This window comes from Sciurus vulgaris (genome assembly GCF_902686455.1).
Source record: "Sciurus vulgaris genome assembly, chromosome: 15".
In the NCBI taxonomy this organism is placed as follows: Eukaryota; Metazoa; Chordata; class Mammalia; order Rodentia; family Sciuridae; genus Sciurus; species Sciurus vulgaris.
The window spans coordinates 63790317-63810963 of NC_136476.1; the positions used below are offsets into that span (position 1 = coordinate 63790317).

Here is a 20647-nt window from a genome sequence, read left to right on the forward strand (position 1 = left end):
ATGCTGATCTTTTCCCTTAATTTTTGATCATCCTTTTCTCCTGTAGTCTGTGGATCCTGGAAACTGTGAAGGCAGTTGTGACTAAGGTGATACAGAATTCTGTATATGATTCCTTTGGTTCGAACTTAAGATTTTATTGCATTGTGGTCTGTGTGATACTGACTATTTGTAGCCCAGTGCGTGGTAGCTCTATGTAAATGTTGTATATGTGTTTGAAAAGGAAATGTATCCTTTATAATGTTGAAAAGTCTCTCCATATCGAAAAATAGGGTTTTTTAAAAAATTGTTATTTAAATATTCCATATATCTTACTACTTTTTAACCTTTTTGATCTATTAGCTTTAGAGGGGAGGTATTAAAATTTCCCAAATCTTCCACCATGATTACCAGAGTACATCATAGTCCATAAATCTAGGTACTGTTTGGTGAAACATTTGTTTCAGCTCTCTCTCTCTCTCTCTTTCTCCACACACACACACATAAACATCTCAAAGGGTATATTGAGAAAAATATATTTTTTTATTGTAGATTAAAAACTCAAACATTTTGGAAGCCAGTCTTGAATTTAACCCCTCAGTCCTGAAAGTGGATCAGGAAGGGCTGCTCACCCTTATCTGCCTTTGTTCTGTGACCCTTCACTCCTGCAGGGCTTTGGTATTGTCTCTCTGATGCCATGATTTTTCTCTCACAGGGGTAATGGGATACGTCACTATCTCTTCAAGACCATGGCTGGGGAGGTAGGAGCACAGTATAAAAGTTATCTTCCAACTTACCTAAGCTAGATCTGGCATATGTTGCCTAAAATCATACCACTTCCCCGTCCCCTTTTCCACTAAGGGTATCACGTTCTTCTGGCTCCTTAGGGGAAGCATTAGATAGCTCCTCAGGTACTTAATTTCCTCTTTCTTATTTAGTTTCTCTGTGATTGTTTTTGGGGCTAGGAGAGAGCCAGTGGATCTAGTTGCTTTTCTAGTTTGTCAGGACTTAGAATTACATATGATTCGAACAACTGATATTCAATTATATATTAAACTTCGAATCCTGCACTGTTTGACTTAATATTGTAACTTATCCATTTTCCTTTATTGCCCAAAGTCCCAATGCACATCATTTTAATGGCTTTATAATATTCCATCAAGTTATTTACTATAATTCATTTGGCCCTTTCTCTATTGCTAGGCCTTTAGGTTGCTTTCATTTTATTTTCCACATACAAATGTAACTTTAGGTCAGGAATATTTGTGCCTCCGTCTTTGCCCAGGGTTTAGAACAAAAGGACATTTGGAATTTGTAACTTGATCACACCACTCCCCAGCTGTCAAAGAGTTCATTGTCCCCCAGTGATGAACTGTTGTAGCTGAAAGAGAAAAGACTATTAAACAATAATAAAAATTGGTTGGATCCACTTCTGCATCCTAGGGGTGTTGAGGAATGATTCTCAAGAAGAAATGCAATATTTTTTTAGGAGACTCCATATTAATGGAGCTTCTGCTCAAGATAATGTGAGATGGTGTGATAAGGCAGTGTTAAGGCAACTAAGCTTTTCTTCAGGACAGTGTGAATGTTAGAGGTTTTTCAGCTGCATAATCATTTTTGGCCACTGAGCATCCCTGATCAGTGGTTTGTAAAGAACATTGGTGTTGGGAAGAGGAGAGGGAGTGGAAGTGAGGACCTGGTTTTGTGTAAATGGAGGACCGAGGAAGATGGAAAGGAGCATCCTGGTGGGAGATTCCCTCCAACGAGGTGTGTGGTGGCTGATGCAATGGTGTCTAATGTCCAAGATTCCCCTTGCTTTTCCTCTTTCTCCTTCCCTCCACTCACCCATCCCCAGATTTTAGTGCTGTACAAATGACTAAGAGTAAATGTTGTATAAAGGCTCTCTTGGAGAATAAGGGTCCCTCTTATGATGACGGGGAAATCAACACAGCCAGCTGGAGCTGCATGGAAGTACCCATGGAGAAGCCCAAGGTAATTTAGGTGGAACTTGGGCCAGTAGCATACAGGTGACTTGGAAGCATCTGCCCTACAACTTCTCTGGGATATTCATGTGGAGAAAGGATGTCTAGTCTAACAAGGACCTTGAGTTTTATTCAGGTTGCAAAGGGAAGAGGTCCTTCAAAATATAGGGAACTTGGAGACATTTGGGTACCAAGGCTTCAGCAAGCCATCAGGATCCTACAGGGTGCCTTTTTAATATCCTATGCTTATTTTTCATGACATCAGTCTCAGCTGTGGCCAAATAATTAGGTACTTAGTTGTTCAATGTCTGTTCTCCCTTTAGAATGTGAGGGACAGAAGGCCAGGATGGAGTTTGTTTGATTTGCCAGCATCTAAAAAAGACTGGCACGTGGAGAAATGCTTGGTCAATATTTTCAAAATAAAAGAATGTAATCAATTGTTGTGCTTTCCATTTGTATTAAAAATAAGCACCCACATAGATAATGATTATTATGTAAGGATACTGGAACCAGGGATAGTATTCTTTTCTGTTTTTCAAATTTTCTATATGTTTTTCATATTTTCACTAAGGGGGAAAAAGAATTGCCTCTTGGTAAGACCTCCTTGTGCTGGATCTTATATTCTTTAGAGTTTGTTTATGACTCTGTGTTCTTTCTGATCCCTGAGATTGATTGATAAAGCTCTGCTAAAATGCCCAGATTCACCCACTAGAGAGCTAATTACAGAGCCATTTGATGGTATGCCTCTGCCTTTTGGAACTCCAAGGTTTGTCCTTTAGTCTACAATGTGGAAATTTATGTTTAGATTCTTATCCTCCTTAGGTATGTCTTGATAAATGATGAAAATATTGCCATGATGAAAAATATTATAAATCTAAGATTTTATACTCATAGCTTCATGCTATGTCATGAAGTGAAGGTTTCCATAAACCAAAATAAACATACACTCCATTCCTCTTTGGTTGCCTTCATTAATAATTAGTTGACTTTTCTTACCTTGAAAACATTATGAATTTTTGACCAGCTACCCCATCGAGAATCAAAGGGCCATTTGGTCCGTTGAATGTAATAAGCAAGAGGTAAGACCAGATCCTCAGGGTCTCTGGTATTCTACCTTGAAGTTGACATGCTGTGTTTGTTTTAGGTCTCCCCCTGGCCCTTTAAAGCAGCTTTCCCTTTCTGACATGCTCTGGTGGAAGCAGCTGCAAAACCTAAAGGGAAAGTGAAAATTCTTCTTTTTTTTTTTTTTTTTTAAATTGGGCTCAGAATACAATCCAGAGAACATAACTCTATTAGAATGGAATGATATGGATCCTGCTTCACTTCTCCTCCCTATAAAAATAACACTCCATCTCTGCTGCACTTCATTTGCTCACTTTTGGTGAACGTGTCAATCTTTTCTAGCTGTCTTCTTGCTCCTTTGGCCATTTTATCACTTTTTTCTTCTTCCTCTTTCTTCACCACTGTCTATGTGTTGGTCGGCCTTCAGGTCTCATTTTTTGGCCATCTTTTTCACTTTATAAGCTCTTTAGTAATTGCCTTCAATAGTAGAAGTTTAGATTTCCAAAATGTGTATTTCCAATTGAGACTGTTTTGGAACTTCAGTTGCATATTTCCAACCAACTGTGTGACACATCCTTCAACTATGTATCTAAAGACAATTCAAACTGTATCCTCCTCCTAATATTTCCTATCTTAGTTAAAGAGACCATCATATACCTTCCAGAAATCTAGAAGTTAGTCTCAAACTCTTTTCTGCCTATGTAATTAATAACCAGGTCCTGGCAATTCTACTCAAGACATATCTGTTATTTGTATTTTGTTCTTTTCATTCCATATATTATAGTTAACATAGCTTCAACCAATGCCATCCTCTCTACTGACATCAAAATTGTCTTCTTAAGATACAGATTTTGCTGGGGATGTAACTCAGTGGTAGAGTGCTTGCCTAGTAAATGTGAGGCCCTGGGTTCAAATCCTAGTGCTGCAAAACAAAACAAGATATAGATCTGAATCTTGGCACACACCTCTTTCAAAAACTTTATTGCATAGAAAATGAAGTCCAAGATCCTTAATGCACCAAACAAGGTCCCTTTCATGAAGAAATGTAGTCTCTTCTATGTTATCATAGCACTTTGTATGTAACTCTTATTGGTCATTGATCATTATAGGGATTACATATGTGATTATCAAATAGACTGCAAACTGCTTGAAATCAAGAGTCATGTCTTTTTTATTTTTGTATTTCCAGTGCTAAACATATAGTATATAATTATATTTAAATAAAATAGAGAAATGGATGAACTGAGTAAGAAATATTGAAAGAGTCCCTCTGCAAAATGACAAAAATCAAAAGATCAAAGTATAAGAGATAGATGGGGTGATGTGAAAAACTGAAAATGAAAGGTCACCAGGTTGTAGAAGTCCATTCACTAGAACATTGGATAACTTGCCCTGTGCTTTCTCACAGGATACCTTAGGGGTAGTTTTAAAATATTTCTGCAAATTCTTGACACTCCTCTCTTCAGGAGTGGAGACTAATTCCTGCCCCTTGAATGTGAATCAGACGTATGAAGTAGCCTCTAGTGAAAGGAATGTGGCAGAAGAGATGCTGTATGGCTTCTCAGACTAGGTCATTGAGAAGATAGCTTCTGCCTGGTCCTCTCTTTCTCTTTTTGATAGTTTATGCTGGGGAAAGCCAATCAGTATGCCATCAGGACATGCCAGCAGCCTGCGGACAGGCCCATGTGGGGAGAAACTTCCCCAATTAGCAGCCCATATTTCCAGCAAGATAGGTGAGTCACCGTGAAGGAGGAACTTCTTGCCAGTCAAGCCTTCAAATGACTGCAGCCCCAGCCAGCGTCTTAACTGAGACCTCAGAAGAGATCCCAAGTTAAAACTGCCAGCAAGTTTGCTCCTCTATTCCAGTTCCATAGAAATATAAGGATAGTGAATGCCTGTTTTTGCTTTAACCTACAAGTGTGGGAAGTAATTTGTTACACAGCAAGAGATAACTAATACATCCTCTGCTAAGAATGGCTCTCTTATCTTCTAGATTGCTGCATGGCCTTTCAGGTCTCGTTTAAATACTCTGGTTGTCCTGGATTGTTTCCTGCATCCTTCAGTTAGAACTGTTTCCCTCTTGTACTTCTGCCTCTTTTAATGCTTGGTATCATTTATTCTTTTAAAAAAATGTATTCCTTACTTATTCCAGACTATATTCCATGTTAGCTTTGGGGACTAAAAGATGAATGATTTCAAAACTTTTGAAAATGTTTTTAGTCCCCCAATACACCCAACTTCCTTTGGAAAAAAAGTAACATCTGATTGTTCTTTGTCTTTGGGTAGTTTGGGCACTGTGTTAAGGCTGCCTGGATAAGGATCCAGGCTTTGCCTACTTATCGTCATGGTTTACTGTCTGTCTGACTTTGAACAAGTTACCAGTGAAGACTTAAGTGTTTCTATCTATAAAATGGGTATAACAGTAATTCTGTCTCATATATTTATTATGAGAATTAAGTGGGATCATTCATATGAGGTGCTTAGCATAGTAATAGGCAGTGAATAAGTATTCAATAACACTTGTTAGTGTTGATGATGTTGGTCATCCTTAGTATCTAGTACAGTGATTGAAATAGAGAAGGTATTCAGGAAATTTTTGCTGAATTGAACTATAAATAGAATAAGTTAGTGTCAATGATGATAGGGGAATAAATAAGAGTGGTAAATGTGGGTGCCAATCATTGTTCATGTAGCAATGAATAAACCAATTCAATCACTCATTAATTGGTTAGTAATGTGTCAAACATTTGTTTAGTTCCTAACATATGCCATTAATGTGAGAATTAGGAAGATGGGTGAAAGATATCAGAAGGTCAAGTGCTTCAACATTAGAGAAAATGCTTTGAAACCTGGGGAAAAGCAAAAGTTCCTACTGCCAGAACCATAGACCCAAGAACTATTTATTGAGCAGCTATTACATGCTAGAACTATTGTAGGAGCCAGGGATTAAGTGAATTTTTGTTCATTTGGTAATAGTGTGTGTGCATGTTGAATCTTGGACCTTGGGTATGCTAGGCAAACACTATCACTGAGCCACTTTCCCAGATCTTTATAAAATTTTTAAATTTTGAGACGGGGTAAGTTGCCAAGTCTGGCCTCAAACTTGCAATCCTCCTGCTTTAGTCTCCTGAGTACCTAGTATTATAGGCATGTGCCAACATGCCCAGTCATTTGACAAATATTTATCAAACACCTTCTATGTGCCAGTCATTCTTCCAGGCTTCGATGATATATCTGTGAACAAAACAGACAAGAATTTCAGCTCACAGGGGGAAACAGACAAGCAATGATATTTATTATACATAGTTAATTATATACTATGTTAAAAGTTGATAGAAACTATGAAAAGAAAAAATCAAGCAGGGTAAAAAGGATCAGGAATGCCAGGGGTAGTGTCTGTCAGGGGCTTTGCAATTTGGTATGTTTCTCACTGAGAAAGTTAGACATTGGCAGAGACTGGGAGGAGGTGAGGGGGTTAATTTTAGTAATGAGTGCAACGGGGCCTCCCTTTTACTATCCAGTAAGAGAGGCAGACAAGAAGTAAGAAAATAAATAATTTCACTTCAAATAGTGATAAATGCCAATGAAAAATAGGGTAACATGAAAAATTCATGGTTCTAGCCTCGGGTGCCTGTGCCTTTCCGTGAGGGAAGCCCAGGTCACTGCCAATCAGGGCCATCGGGATGATCAGTGTCTCCAATGCAAACACACACCTTCTAGGCGGTGGTCACAATGTTTGTGTCTGTGAGCAGGACAGCAGGGGTGTGATGTGCTGTAGGCGGTATCCGATTCCAGCAGATTTGTCCATGGAAGAAGAGACGTTTGTAATCTATTAGTCATGCTGCTGGTATCACAAATGAGCAGTGCCGGATCCTGGTAACTCACACGTGGACTCCAGCCTCTGCGCGGGATGGGGGTGAAGCCAGGAGGAGCGCGCCAGGCAGTGGATGTTGTCATGGAATGGGAAAGATCCCATGATCACAACTGCTCATCAGGGAAACAGAATTTCTCATAGAGCTGAGTCTGGTTTTAAAATGAGCACTTTTAAAAGGCGACTCTGTTTCCTACCGTTGGTTTTAACTTCATTTCTAATGGATGAGATATGGCCATGTCTCATGTTTAAGGAGGGAGCTGGGTGGTAAAATATTTGCTTCTTTCAGTACGGCTGAAGGCAGGAGGAGTCTGGGGGGTTGACCTACCCTTAAAAGGGATGTAGCGTAGGGAGTATTCAGAGCACAGCCACAAAAGGTGATTAAAGGGCCTGCAGAGGAAGGGAAATCAAAATTATTAGGCCTGCAGAAAGGCGTGTGTGTGGCCAGGGCGGGGGAGGCAGTAGGAAAGGAGGCTGACTTAATGACTGTTCTCTCTCCACCAGGGCTAGAACAAGGGGAAGCAGGCCTAAATGAGAGCAGGATGATTTCAGGGAAAGCTGAGTTCTTCCCGGGTCCTGGAGGCTGGAGTCTCCTCTATAAGATCTCCAGGGAGGAATCACATCAGTCAGATGTAGCTTTAGTTCCAGGAAACATTTTACCCAATGTGTATAGCTTGCTCATCCCTTTCACTGCTTCCAGCCGGTAAACTGAGAATACATCGCACATCCACAAGCAGTAGTGGGCCGAAGAAATCTAATCTTAGTGTAGGGTATTGGATTTCCAATTAGAATGCTCATTTGTCTTTTGTGCCGCATATTTTGGGCCTCGGGCTAGATTAAATGGAGTAGTATTATTGGAGTCTTGCCTAGAGACAGGAAGATGGTATAGGGGATATCTCTTGCTTTGTTTTCCATGTTCTATGGGAAAAAAATTATTCATTCATTTAAGAGTATTTATTGAAGCTCAGGTTCAACCCTAATATTTTTTGTTCAACTAATGTTAGTTGTTACTTTAGCAAATAATCTTGAATATTCTCCACTTTTAAAGAAGGTATGTATGCAATAACCCTATTTATAGAAAATGACTTTACATATAATTGCATAAAATGTGAAGTCATTTTATACAAATAGGGTCATGTGTGTATAATATATATAGTCATAAAGAGAATGTGAAAGATGTCCAAGAAAATGCTAATGATGCTTACATAAAGAAGGTGGAATTTCATGTGACCTTTACTTTCTCTTTTTATGGTATCGTGTAGGTCTTGAATTTTTTACAATGAGAATGTGTCATTTATACCATCAGAAGAAAAACAATAAAATTATGATGAAAAGCTATTGAGAAAAAATACAACCGACCACATGTGAGGTTATTACCATGTTTCAAAGAGGTGAAATAATTTGCTCAAGATTCAAACCCCAACTTTACTCTGAGCTATGTGACAGCTATTTTATTAGATAATTTGAGGAATACAAAAGAGTCAAAGATGCAGTGCCTACCGCTAAGGGATTAAGGATACCATTGGAGAAAGAAATAACTAAGTTTTTAATAACGAAGTCGGTGGCAGACACCCAGACACTTAGGAGTCCTGTGAGGTGGTCAAGGAGTGCTTCTGGAGGACGGCAGACTTGAAACAGCAAGGTGGTTTTGGAGAAAGGGCAGAGTACCCCTGGGAGAACGCACAGCACAAACAGGTCCCTGGAGTAGGGACATACTTGGCGAGTACAGCGGAATTCTTTATTGAGATATTAATTTGTGATTTGTAATCTCTTTTCTCTAGAACTTCAGTTGCAGGACTGAAAGTGCACATTATCTGAAGGCAACAGACATTTCTGGCCTTTGCTTGTAAAAGCCTCAGACTATGAGAAGTGGCTTGTGCCTTTGTGCTGAATGCCCAGCAGTTGGAACAGAGAAGACATTTTCCCTAAGATTACCAGTGGCTGCAGTGTAACAGGCTTATGAGGGTGACCACAACTGTCCCCTGCACCCTTAGAGTGCTTCTGGAAGGTTGTAAGTCCTGAATAAGGAAGAACAGCATGGTGTGTCCAGTACCCAGGGCAAAGACCAGAGGCTAAGTGGGTGATGCCCACATCCATGCAGAAAAAAAGAAGAGTTCCAGTTTGCTATAGAAAATATGTGCACATATGCAGCTGTTTGTGAGAAGGCTGTCAGTTGGACCGTCGGTTAACTTCTGAGACTCCAGTTTCTCCATCTACCAAATAAATAGGTATGTGGATCCGCTCCAGTTCTAAAAGTCATTGGATCCATGACTTTGAAAGGTCTGTCCAGCATACCATGTCATTTCCACCTCAAATGTGGTGAGAATGGTGGGGAGACCCCATCTGAAAAGACCGACCATGAGAATCTGCACATATGTACAGTGTTTTCCAGCGGGAAGCAGGAGAGTGCTGGGTGGTAATTGAATCTGCTTTTGAATCTTCTAAGCCAGCAGGATCAGATACCAGCATTGTCTCTCCCTTCCTGTAAAATCAGCTAGAATGGGAAGACTCAAGTGCCAGTTTCCATCACAACTTGAAAAACCTTCCCCTCCACTCACACACCCCTTTATTTATCTCTCTTCACCTGTGCCCTTTATTTGTATAGATTCTCACTTTCAACCAAAGGGACTCAGTTCCAGAGAGAGACAAATCATGCACAAAGAGAAAAGAAAATTGCTTCCCAGACCTGAATATTTAGTGACGAACTAAACCTTCTGAGAGGGGGAAAAATATGATTCTGTTCTGAAGGAAAAATAAATGTCCTCCAAATCAACGTGAAAATGGAGACCCAGGGAAGTGAAGTTCACATCTGTCCTTAATGCGGCTTTGGAAGGATGGAGACAGAGACAATAAATGATATATCAGACATGGCGCTCTGCTTAGAAATTGCAATTCTGAATGTCATATGCTGTGAGCTTCTCTCGCTCCCCCCATAATTCAAGACAATTCACAAGAGATAACTTCTTTTCTCTGCCATAATAATATTCTCTAGCTTGTATCCCAAACAAACAACATTGGTTGCTGCTTTAAGCAATACTATCTCCATTTTCCCATGCCACTTAAATCAACAACCCTTCTCTCTGTCTGATCTGAATCCCAAGCCCCAACCTTGCATTTCTCTGCAGATACACTTTGCATTTGGAGTCTGTGTTCCTTATCTCCAGTGTTATTAAAGAGCAGGTTGGCATTGCCCTGTTTATACCGTAGTTTTTTCACTACTCTAGGTAAGATGGAAATACTTTATGTTTTTCCTTTTTTGAATTACCTTCTTAATCTTTATCATGATCTCCTTTTCTTTTCCCCCAAACTGGTGATTTTTTTCGGTGTGGATTTTTTTCTTTTTATTAATCTTTGCAACTCCAATCCAGTCATCTCACTGAAATGAGAAACCTGGTATTCACATCACTCAACACAGTTGGTTTTGGAGCTCAGCGAAGATTAAAAACATAGGAAGAGTTGCACGCGACCTAGAGGGAATAGAAAGTTTTCTGCTAATGTGTTTCCTCATTGAACAGAACTCATCTGCACATTTGGAAATAAAAAGAAAGTGACTGTTCAAAGACACTGAGAAAAATGCTATCGGAGACATTTTATCCAAAGATTTTATAGCAGATGAAGAATGGCCCAAAGTAAAATGTGACATCACTGTAAAGCCCATGAATGCTCTCATTAATGCTGGCTGCATGACAAAGAGAAGCAATGGAAAGAAATTGTCTCTTGAAAGTGGGGCTGGCTCAGGGAAAAAGAAAATTCTCTGGGCAGAAAAATAGAAATGTTTATACTTTATGAAATCCAAAGCTGCTTGGTATTTGCAGAATATTTAGTCCTTGGCAACCCTCTGGGCCTTTAGAATTTTTTTCCCTTCAGAAATCAGCTACCGTGAGGTGTTCTTAGAACTAGGTAATGAGGTCACCCTCTAAAGATAAAATCTATACAAATTAGCAAAAAAATCAATGAACTGAGCCATCTTTGAGATGTCCAGCCTCTGAGACCTTATGTATCTGGGTGACAGAGAGAACCCAGGAATGGACATAGGATGGCTCTAGATTCACACAAAGGGAAGAAAGAGTGGGTTTAATAGAACTGAAATAGTAGCTACTATAGCAATGCTCTATTTTGTTTTACATACATTCTTATTAGGCCTTATGACAGTCTGTGATGAAGAGATCCTTGTCACTATTTTACAGACTCAGCTAACTGCAGTTCAGAGATGAGTGAAGCTTCCAAGATCACCCAGTTTTTCAGAGGTAGAGTAGGGTATCTGATCCAGATTTGTTGGCCTTTAAAATCTTTACTACACAAAGGGAACTGTTCTATGCAGATTTTGGGAAAAGGGGAGTGAGACTTTAATCCTGTGCACTAGAAGGAGACATTATTTTGGTAGACACGAATATCAAGTAAGCAGATCACTTAGGTTGTGAAGTCTATTGAAAATGATAAGAGACAAAGACAGAGAGACAGAGACCAGGCAAATGCTAACTTTTGGATGCACTTGGGTAAATACCCTGTTGGCCCCTCCACTTCTGTGTGATCTCATGCCACCAAGTCATCTTGCAAAGGCTAACTTGGGTTCCTGTGCACTAGAAATGAAAATAAAACTCTGCAAATGAATATGTTTGTGTCTGGTTTCTGTGTCAGCATCTTCTGAGTTGAGGAGGTTTGTCTAGCCTGATACAATTCTGTTGAGGACCCAGAATTGAGATTCCCTCTTGGCACACTGATGACCAAATTCTGGAACATATGAGGGGACCTTCATCTGAACAGTTGACCCATCTGCTCCCTTTCCTTCACACTAACCTGACTCTGCCACACATTCTTTCTTGCAATAATCAAAATCAAAACATTCACAGCACAATAGCCACAATGAGGATTGCTGTCATTACCTGAAGGCTTCATGTGTGCCAGTTGCTGTGCCAGGCATTTAACTCTTAAAGGTCCTCTCTGAGATGCTTCTGTTTACTGGAATTGGAGATTACAAATGTTATTACCCCAAATCTAAGCAAGGCAGATGGGCTTCCTATCCAGATCTGTATGTCCTTGGCCATTGTGAGATGATGTCAATTTTGTCCTTACAAGACTTTTCCCAGACTTTTCCCTTTGGGGCTGCAACTGTGGCTCCCTGAACAGATGACTTTGTTTCAGGTGACCATGAGAAATGGGCTCCCAGTTTGCCTGGTTCTCTGAGACTTTCCTGCAGGGGAGTGCCTCCCAGCAGCAGATGAGTTCTGGATATGTGGAGTGTTTGAGTCCCTGGACCTGTGAAACTGGTGATCAGAACCCAAGCTCTGGTGTACCCAGATGCTCAGGAGATGCTGATACAGAAGGGGCACCTGGTGTGAGCTGTGTGAGATGCAGGAGACCATGGAAGAGACGACCCCGTCTGAGTGACTAGCTGACCGTAGTTTCTGATTTCTTTCTCCTCCTTCCATAGTTCCTTGGCTTCAAAGCTGCAGGCACTAGCTGCCACTTGTCATTGAAAGAGTCTTGAGAGGCTTCCTTTATGGAGCCATGCATGGTGAGTTCCCCTTTCTCCAACATCAGATTTATTGTGATGATGATCATTAATAGCAACCCCTTGGATTTATAAACAATCTCACTCCTTGAGATTATCTCATCCCAAGGGATGAGGAGAAGACAATATTATCATTTTCACATTATGGATTGCCATGATCAAGCTTTTATCGTAGTACCTATTTCCATGTGGAACTGTGCTGAGTACTACAGAAAGAGAGTCTACTAATTCATCAAGTGTTTTTTGAGGGTCTTTTATGGACTAAAATAAATTTGTGACATTGGTATTATTATCCCATTTCACAGCTTAAGAATTGAAGTCTCTTGGGACTGGGGAGATAGCTCAGTTGGTAAAGTGCTTGCCTTACAAGCACAGGGCTCTGGGTTCAATCCCCAGCACCGCAAAAACAAAACAAACAAACAAAAAAACAGAAAAGTTAGATGACTCGCTTAGCGGTTTATATGGATAAATAAATAAAATATGGTCCCTCCCTTACCAAGAAGACAATATTGTAAATAAGTAACAATAGTTGAGCATTTACTATGTGCCAGACACTGTGCTTGGAAAAACAGAGGCATTATCTTTGTTAATCATTTAACAGTTTTACATGTTTGTTATACTTTAATGAGGCATCATTATCTCCGTGTAGCAAATGAAGACTATAGAGGCTGAGTAACTGGCCCAGAACCACACTGGTGGTAAGCAGTTGACCTTAAAGGAAAAGATGAGTGTGGAGCCAGGTTGGATTCCAGCTCCAACAATTTCCATGTGACCCTGGGCAAGTTGGTTGACTTTCCATACCTCAGTTCCCTCACTTTGAAAGTAGGAATAATAGGAGTATCTGATAAGAGTAGTTAAGCTGATAACAGTTTTTAGAAAGTTGCCTTGGATAAATGTTGGCTACTAGTCATATTTGAGATTCAAATTCAGACACTCTTACTCTAGAATCATTGTATTTGTATGCTTTAAAGATAATTTTCCCAGGGAAAGAAGCAGTAATATTTAGCTGAATCTCCAAAGAACACTTGGTGACTTGGCTCTAACATCTAGTTTCTGCCTAGACAATGCAATCACATCTCATGACCTAGGTGTAGAAAGGTAAAAGTCACTTGTTATTCCTTTACAATTGCCCCAAGAATTGAGACTTTGGGGTCTGATCATATTATAATTTCCTCCATGTGAAGTCATTTAATGCATTTTCTTAGAAGACACACGGAAATTCTGCCAACCATGAAAGTTGTCTACCCTCTAACTATTGAAAGACCCCTCTGCCCCAACGCACTCCAAGGAAATGTAAAACTGTACTTCATCATGTGTTGACAAACTGACATTTTTTTCTAATATTTAAAAAATATGAACATGGGCCAATCTTATTACAAACAAATAAAATTTTATATATTATGATTATAAAATGCTGTATTATAGAATAAAGAACTACTTAAACATGGATAGCTTAAGATTTGCCTACAACTAAAAATCGCAACTATATTCTTAAGTATTTCTTTTAAAAGACATTTGTTAGTTTGTTTTCCTTCTGAATTCTTGAAACCTATTTTAATAAAATCCAATTGTTTTCCAATATAATTATACAGAAGTTTCCTAGTATCATGTATATTGAACAAATTATAGTCTGTACTTACAACTTAAGTGGGCAAATTTGGAAGCATTTGTCAAAGTAGTACCAATACAACAAAATGGAATAAATAGAAGAATAAATATTCCTTAAAAACAATAGCTGTCGTTTGCTGAGCACAATCCAACAAGGCAGACATCATCATCCTTACTCCATAGATGATGGGATTTAAAGTCTTGAAATTCACTGTAACTTTTGTAAGGTGATAAGAACAGAATGTGGACCTGGATCTATTTGTATCCAAAATCTACGCTCTTTATTTTTTTAAAGTTTATTGTTGCATTATAGTTATACATAATAGTGAGATTTATTATGCCATATTTGTACATGTATGTAACATCATTCAATCAGTCTTGTTCCCTGGTAACTTCTCTTTCCCTCCCCTTCTCTCCCCTCTGATCTGCTTGCTCTATTTTACTGATCTTCCTTTTATTATTATTATTTCAATTAATGTATGTGTATATATATGCACACATACACACACACAATTCATTGTGGTATATTCATAAATGGACATAGTTATAATTGGTTAGCTGTCATTCCTCAGTGCTTCCCTATTCCCTCCCATCCTCCCCACACCTCAGCCCAAATCTGCACCCTTAATTAATGTGCTGTGCTATATAATGTAATAAGCAATTCCTGACTTCATCAGGAAGTCTGAATGCAGACTTCCTGATTTGATAGTCCAGATCATTGTATGGCATCTCATTTTGTTTCCAAAAGTTTGAGAAACTTTATTCTTTGGAGATAGTCAATTACTACATTTCTTTTCTCTGGAAGGCTAGTGTCCAAGAAATGTAATTTGAAGCCAAGACTTTCCTGCTCAATTTAGATCAAGTTTCTCCAATTTCTATACTATTATGGTACAGATCTCAAAATACCTACTGATGACCTACTCAATGAATCCATCAGTTCAATTCATACTTCAATACAGCTAAAGAAGAGGAACAGTCCACTGGAGTTCTGACATTTGGTAAGAGAACTTTCAGACTCAACCCCCTGCTATGTTTCAGAAAAAAAAAAAAAAATTTCATTGAATGTGTCTGTGTATCAAAAGGTGCAGGAGAGAGAGGCAGCACCTTATGTCCAAAAGAATACTGGAGCTCTCTGTCTCAGCCTGGCTCAGGGGGATTTGGACAATGGCCTTCTGTTTATGGAGTAGGAGTCAAAACCACAGATTTTACTGGCCCTGGATCTGCCAATTGGACAAGTCTCTTAATGTCTCAGAGCCTCATCCCTTCCCTAGCAAAATGTGGTTGATCCTCTCTGCACTGCCTGCCTCCTAGGGAGGTAATGAGGATCAAATGAGAGCATACAGATTGTTTGGAAACGACCAGGAAGAGCTATGTAAGCTTAAAATGTAATTATGGTAATGCCAGGGGGGGTGTGCTCCTGCTCTAATGAGATGCACTTGTCCTGCGCCTGGCCTCTCACCCTCTCTGCTGACTTCCTGCTTCTTCAGATGGAGCTCTCCCCTTCCTTTCCTCACTTTTATCCTCTGCCTCCTTTTCTCCCTCCTGCTGGAGTTTATGACCTTGGCTAATGAGACAAATATGGCTCCTCACATCAAGGGTGGGGAATTAAGGCCTGGTTATAGCCCAATTTAATTTTCATGATCTCTTGAACAAGTGAAGGAATGCTTGGGAAACAGGCTGCTCTTGGCCTGATGCCGGCCCAGCCTGAGTCGGGGCGGCCGTTACCCAGCTTAGCTCATGGCACTCCTGGTAGACATTTCAATTAAAAGTCATTACCCTTCCTTCCCTGCCTTCCTCAGCAGAGGCAGCCGCCAGCCCTGGGTTTTAGCCCCAGTTCTTCCACTTCGCAAGCAACCTTGAATGAGTCATTTAACTTCTCTGAGCCTTAATTTCCTCACTTATAAAATGGGAATATTAATGATACCTGCCTTATCGTTCACACAGAACTGTTTTAAAGATGCATTAAACCAGCTATGTGAAGATGACTTTAAACTGGCAAGTTCCATAGGATTTTTTTATTATTATTACCTAATATGCCTGGCCATTCCCATTTTAATGAATTCTTCTGAGCAAATATTTTCATGGGACATTTTTGGGAAGCATATTCGCCTTTCCTAGTTCCCCTGTCATTATCAGAGATACAGAGTAAGCATCCTTACAAGACTTTTAAGAAGCTTAATAAACATGAAATAGTAGATATCCCATAAGTAGAGTGTTTGGTCTAAAAAGTAGGCTTTTATAGCTGTTTGAATTCCATATGAACTTCTGGTTTCTCTACCCTGCAACCACATATTTGGTCTCTCTTCCTGATAGTCACAGGAGTATTGGGAGTACCTGTATTCCTATCTTTAGTTACCTGTGTTTTCTGGGATTTCTTTGTGTTTACAGAATCTTGTAAATGGCTATGAAAGAGATGTGTTTCGTCTCTTTCATAGGACACAGGCTCTATTTCCCCAGTTGCTTGGCCAATGTACTCTTCATTTAGCTGTACTTTTTTTTTTTTTTTTTTTTTTTATTCATAAGACCTATATTTAACCTACTGCTTCACATAGGTTACACATCAAAGAGAATTCAAAAGTCTGGTTAGGATAAGTCCCTCTGTTTGTTGTTACTGAGCTATCATAGAACACCTGGTTAATAGGAATTATTATATATGCTAATAGGGAGTTTTCAGGGCTTGAAAACTGAAATAAGAGATTTTAAATTAAAAGTTGGCAATTTTTATAAATCATTATATCCACAGATTTGGAGCTGTATACACTCTTTATTTAAGCCTCAGCAGTATGTAATCCATAAGTCACTGGTTTGTATCTGTGTCCACAGAGAAAGTTATAAAAAGAGTTAGTGTTGTGGTTTATTGAACAACCAGAGCTAAACAACTGATTAAACTCTGTTATCCAGCTCTTGTAATACAATAAAAATCAGTAGTAAACATGGATTTTTATTTTTATTTATTTAAAAATATTTTTTAGTCATTAATGGACCTTTACTTATTTACATGCAGTGCTGGGAATCGAACCCTGTGCCTCACACATGCTAGGCAAGTGCTCTACCACTAAGCCTCAACCCCAGACCTAAAATTGGATTTTTAAATCTTTGCCATTCAGGTCTCTATTTCCTTTCACTATACTTTTTAGTATTTTCTTTTCTTATTTTTTAATATTTATTTTAGTTGTAGATGGACAGAATACCTTTATTTTATTTATTTTTATATGGTGCTGAGAATGGAACCCAGTGCCTCACACATGCTAGGCAAGTGCTCTACCTCTGAACCACGACCCCAGCCCTTCACTGTACTCTTATTGAACCTCGGGGGACTCCATACTGCAGTTGATCTGCACTTTCTGCCAAAGAAAAGTACTTGAATTAATTTCACTGATGTAAGCAGTTTTGTTTTTCTCCTTTTCTGTCGTGTACTACCTAAAATTGAAGAGTCACATCCGTATCAACAATGTTCTCTCTTCCCACACTATTCTCAGTACTGCCTCACTGCATTGTTATCAACAAAATATAATTTCGTTAGAGGCATTTTATTTAAAACTTGATTTGAATTGTATTAGTGGTCAGTTCTCTACTTCTCCTGCCCTCTAAGGCTTACATGACACAGAACCCTGCCCTGAACCCTTTTTATGTGTATTCACTTCCTTGATGATTTCTTCAGTCCAAAGTTTAACCACCTGTAACTAAGAGAAGGCAATTCTGGTAACATGGTGGTTAAGCAGGTTAAGCATTACTCTATTGCCCTCCACTCTGATAGCAGGCAAATTTGCTCTTTTGGAGCCAAGTGGGATCCCAGATCTTTCAGTAAGCCTCAGGCTCTGCCAAGTTCCCTGGATGGGAACTGGAAGGAGCTTCTCCTCAGTGCTGGGCAGTCACCCAGAGAGCAGCCTCAGAGATTAAAGATGAGAACAGTAAAGTCTTGGGTCTGGGAAGACACTGGTTTTCAGAGATATTTGGATTAAAATGAAATCTAATGCTAGGGAGTGTGCTCATTTGCCTAACCTACAAAAGACTTAAGAAGAAGGTGAAGATGTGTGTGTTATGGGTGGGGGGAGGTAGACGTCTTCCCTTTTCTCTAGTTGCAAGAGTTCAAGTAGAACTGAGCGCAGAGAGGCTTCCTAGCAGTACCAGGTGGGGCTGATATCCTGACCTTAAACTGGTTCCTGTCACAGGATATCATAGAATTTCAGTTTGATGGGTCCTAAAAACAGAGAAGTGGGTCAGGTTAAACAACGAGGACACAAATGGGAAGATGGATATGCTTGAGAAGATAGATAATCATCTTGAGAGAAGAGGGGAGAGAGAGAGAGGGAGAACACAAGAGAGGGTACAAAACACAATGTATTCTTCTTGGACCTTGAGAGTTTTTTTTTTTTTTTTTTTTTTTTTTTTTTTTTTAGCTAAAACCTTCACTATTTGAGTTAAAAGGAGAGGATTATCACTGTTGAGGTTCAAGTTAGTGATTTAACTGATGTGCAGAAGTAAACACAAGAATCTCTTAGAACATTTTCTTGGTTTTGTTTTTTCCTGCTCCATGGTCATCCCAAATCAAAACCTGAGACAAAGACTTAAGTGCAGGCAGAGTGTTTTGGAGATGACTCCAGGAAGCAAGAGTGAAAGAGTAAAGAGAACAAGACAGGGAACAAGTAAAACCTGATCCAAGTATGGATGCATGATTGAAATTATTGCTATGGGCAACAAAACCACTGGGACCTCCTGAGAGTATCTAGAATGTTCTCGGAAGTGAAATTCTATGACCAAAAAACCTGAGCAATTTCAAAGGAGGACAAGTTTATTTTGGGGATCATGGTTTCAAAGATCTCAGGTCATAGATGGCTGACTCTTTTCCTCAGAACCCAAGGTGAGGCAGAACATCATGGCTGAAGAGTGAGGTGGAGGAAAGTGGCACCAGGACATGGCACCAGGAAGGCAGGGCAGAGGCAGGGAAAAAGAGAGAGAGAGAGAGAAAGAGAGAGAGAGAGAGAGACAGACAGACAGACTGACTCCTTACCACAGACCAAATATAAAACCCAAAGGCATGCCCCCAATGACCCTCCTTCTACAGCCACACCATGCCTGTTTATAGTTACCACTCAGTTAATCCCTATCAGGGGATTAATGCACTGATTAGGTTACCGCTTTCATAACTCAATCATTTCACCTCTAAACTTTCATTGTTTCACACATGAGCTTCCAGGGAACACCATAAGGGAGCTCCTGAAGTCCAGAAGGCTGAAGAATTAGTCTCCCATTCCCCGTGGATTGAGGGATGTCCCTGAAGTCAATGACTCTTCTGCATTCCAAGATGTGAATCAGTGGTTGAAGTGGACAGTTGTCATCACAAAGTAAGTCTGAGCACACACATGAAATTGTCCATAGCTCTTGCAGTTGACATCTGAGGTTGATCCAGTGTATGTGAAGCAAGGTACTAGCCATGTTTTTTTAAACAACATTTCAGCAGAAAGATAAAAAGGAAAATTTTGAAGGAAAAGCTGAGTTGCTGGAGGAAAGATTCAAGAGAGTTAACATACAAATAAATGATGTTACAGAAGGAAACTAATAGGTGGAAAAGAAATAATAATCATTGACAACAAGGGCATGGCAAACAAAAAATTCACGAGAAAAATTTCCATAAGGTGAGTGTATACTTATACCATCTATATACTATTAGCTCCCACATTTATCTCTTTGGACTATGAGTTGAAGACTAGTATAGACTGTGGTTACCTAACATCTCCATTGGAGAATCTGATGGAATTTTCTAGATTAACACAGTACATCCAGAACTCACACTTTCCACTTTCTCCCATCCCAACCTGCTCTTTCTCAACTGTACCTATTGCCACTGTTCACGTCCAAAGCCCTGGAGAATCTTTGATTCCTCTATATATCTCACACCCCATACCTAATCTACCAGTTGGCTTTACCTTTAAATTTCCCCATATCTGATCACATTTCACCACCATAGTCCAAACCATCATCTTTTTTTTTTTCACCCAGATAACTGCAATAGCTGCCTGTGATATTATGATAAAATAAGAAATGCATATTTGCTCTCTGCTCCCAGTTCTAATATTTGGTCTTTGTCTCCTGCTTCCTGACACAGAGCCCCAAGGCCTTTGTAATTTATGGAGTGATAGGAGGATCTGACACAGAGCTCTTAAATCCCTGGGATTTTCCTGTAGATCTTTAGTTCTAATGAGGCAACTCTTGGTGGGCTCCTGGATAGCCTCAAATGGGTGCTGGTTGCCAGGGGAACCAAACATATGATTAGTCAGTTGGAAGTTTCAGCCCTATCCCTGAGCTCTGGGGAAAGCAGAGGGGCTGAATATTTAGTTGATCACCAATGGTCAAGGATTTAATCAATCATGGCTCTATAATGGGACCTCCATGAAAACTCGAAAGGAGAGTGCTGGAGGTAAAGCTCAGTGCTAAAGTTCTTGTCTAGCATGTGCAAAACCCTGGGGTTGATCACCAGCACCGCAAGGAAGAAAGGGCACACCAAAAGGACAACTGAAGAGCTTCCAGATTGCTAAGCATGTGGCCATTTCTGGAGGATGATGTGTTCAGCAAGGGCATGGTACGTCCATGCCCCTTCTCTGATATGGCCCTATGCCTCTCTTCCATTTGGTTGTA

General features: G+C 39.7%; 1 protein-coding gene across 3 annotated transcripts in view; it reads left to right on the plus strand.

Moving 5' to 3' along the window:
- LOC306644691 (uncharacterized protein) overlaps positions 1-15527 on the plus strand; it is a 158566-nt gene extending 143039 nt beyond the window's left edge. For 2 of the 3 annotated variants that reach the window (XR_013759442.1, XM_079111840.1), the window contains exon 4: positions 8673-12700. Coding sequence is in view for 1 of the 3 variants with exons in the window: in XM_079111840.1 (XP_078967966.1) it covers positions 8673-8692 (20 nt within the window). In the remaining 2 variants the exon portion in view is untranslated. Of the gene's footprint in view, positions 1-8672; positions 12701-14905 lie in introns of those variants that run through there. The other variant, XR_013759441.1, reaches the window with a different exon arrangement.
- The last annotated feature ends 5120 nt before the right edge of the window (positions 15528-20647 follow it).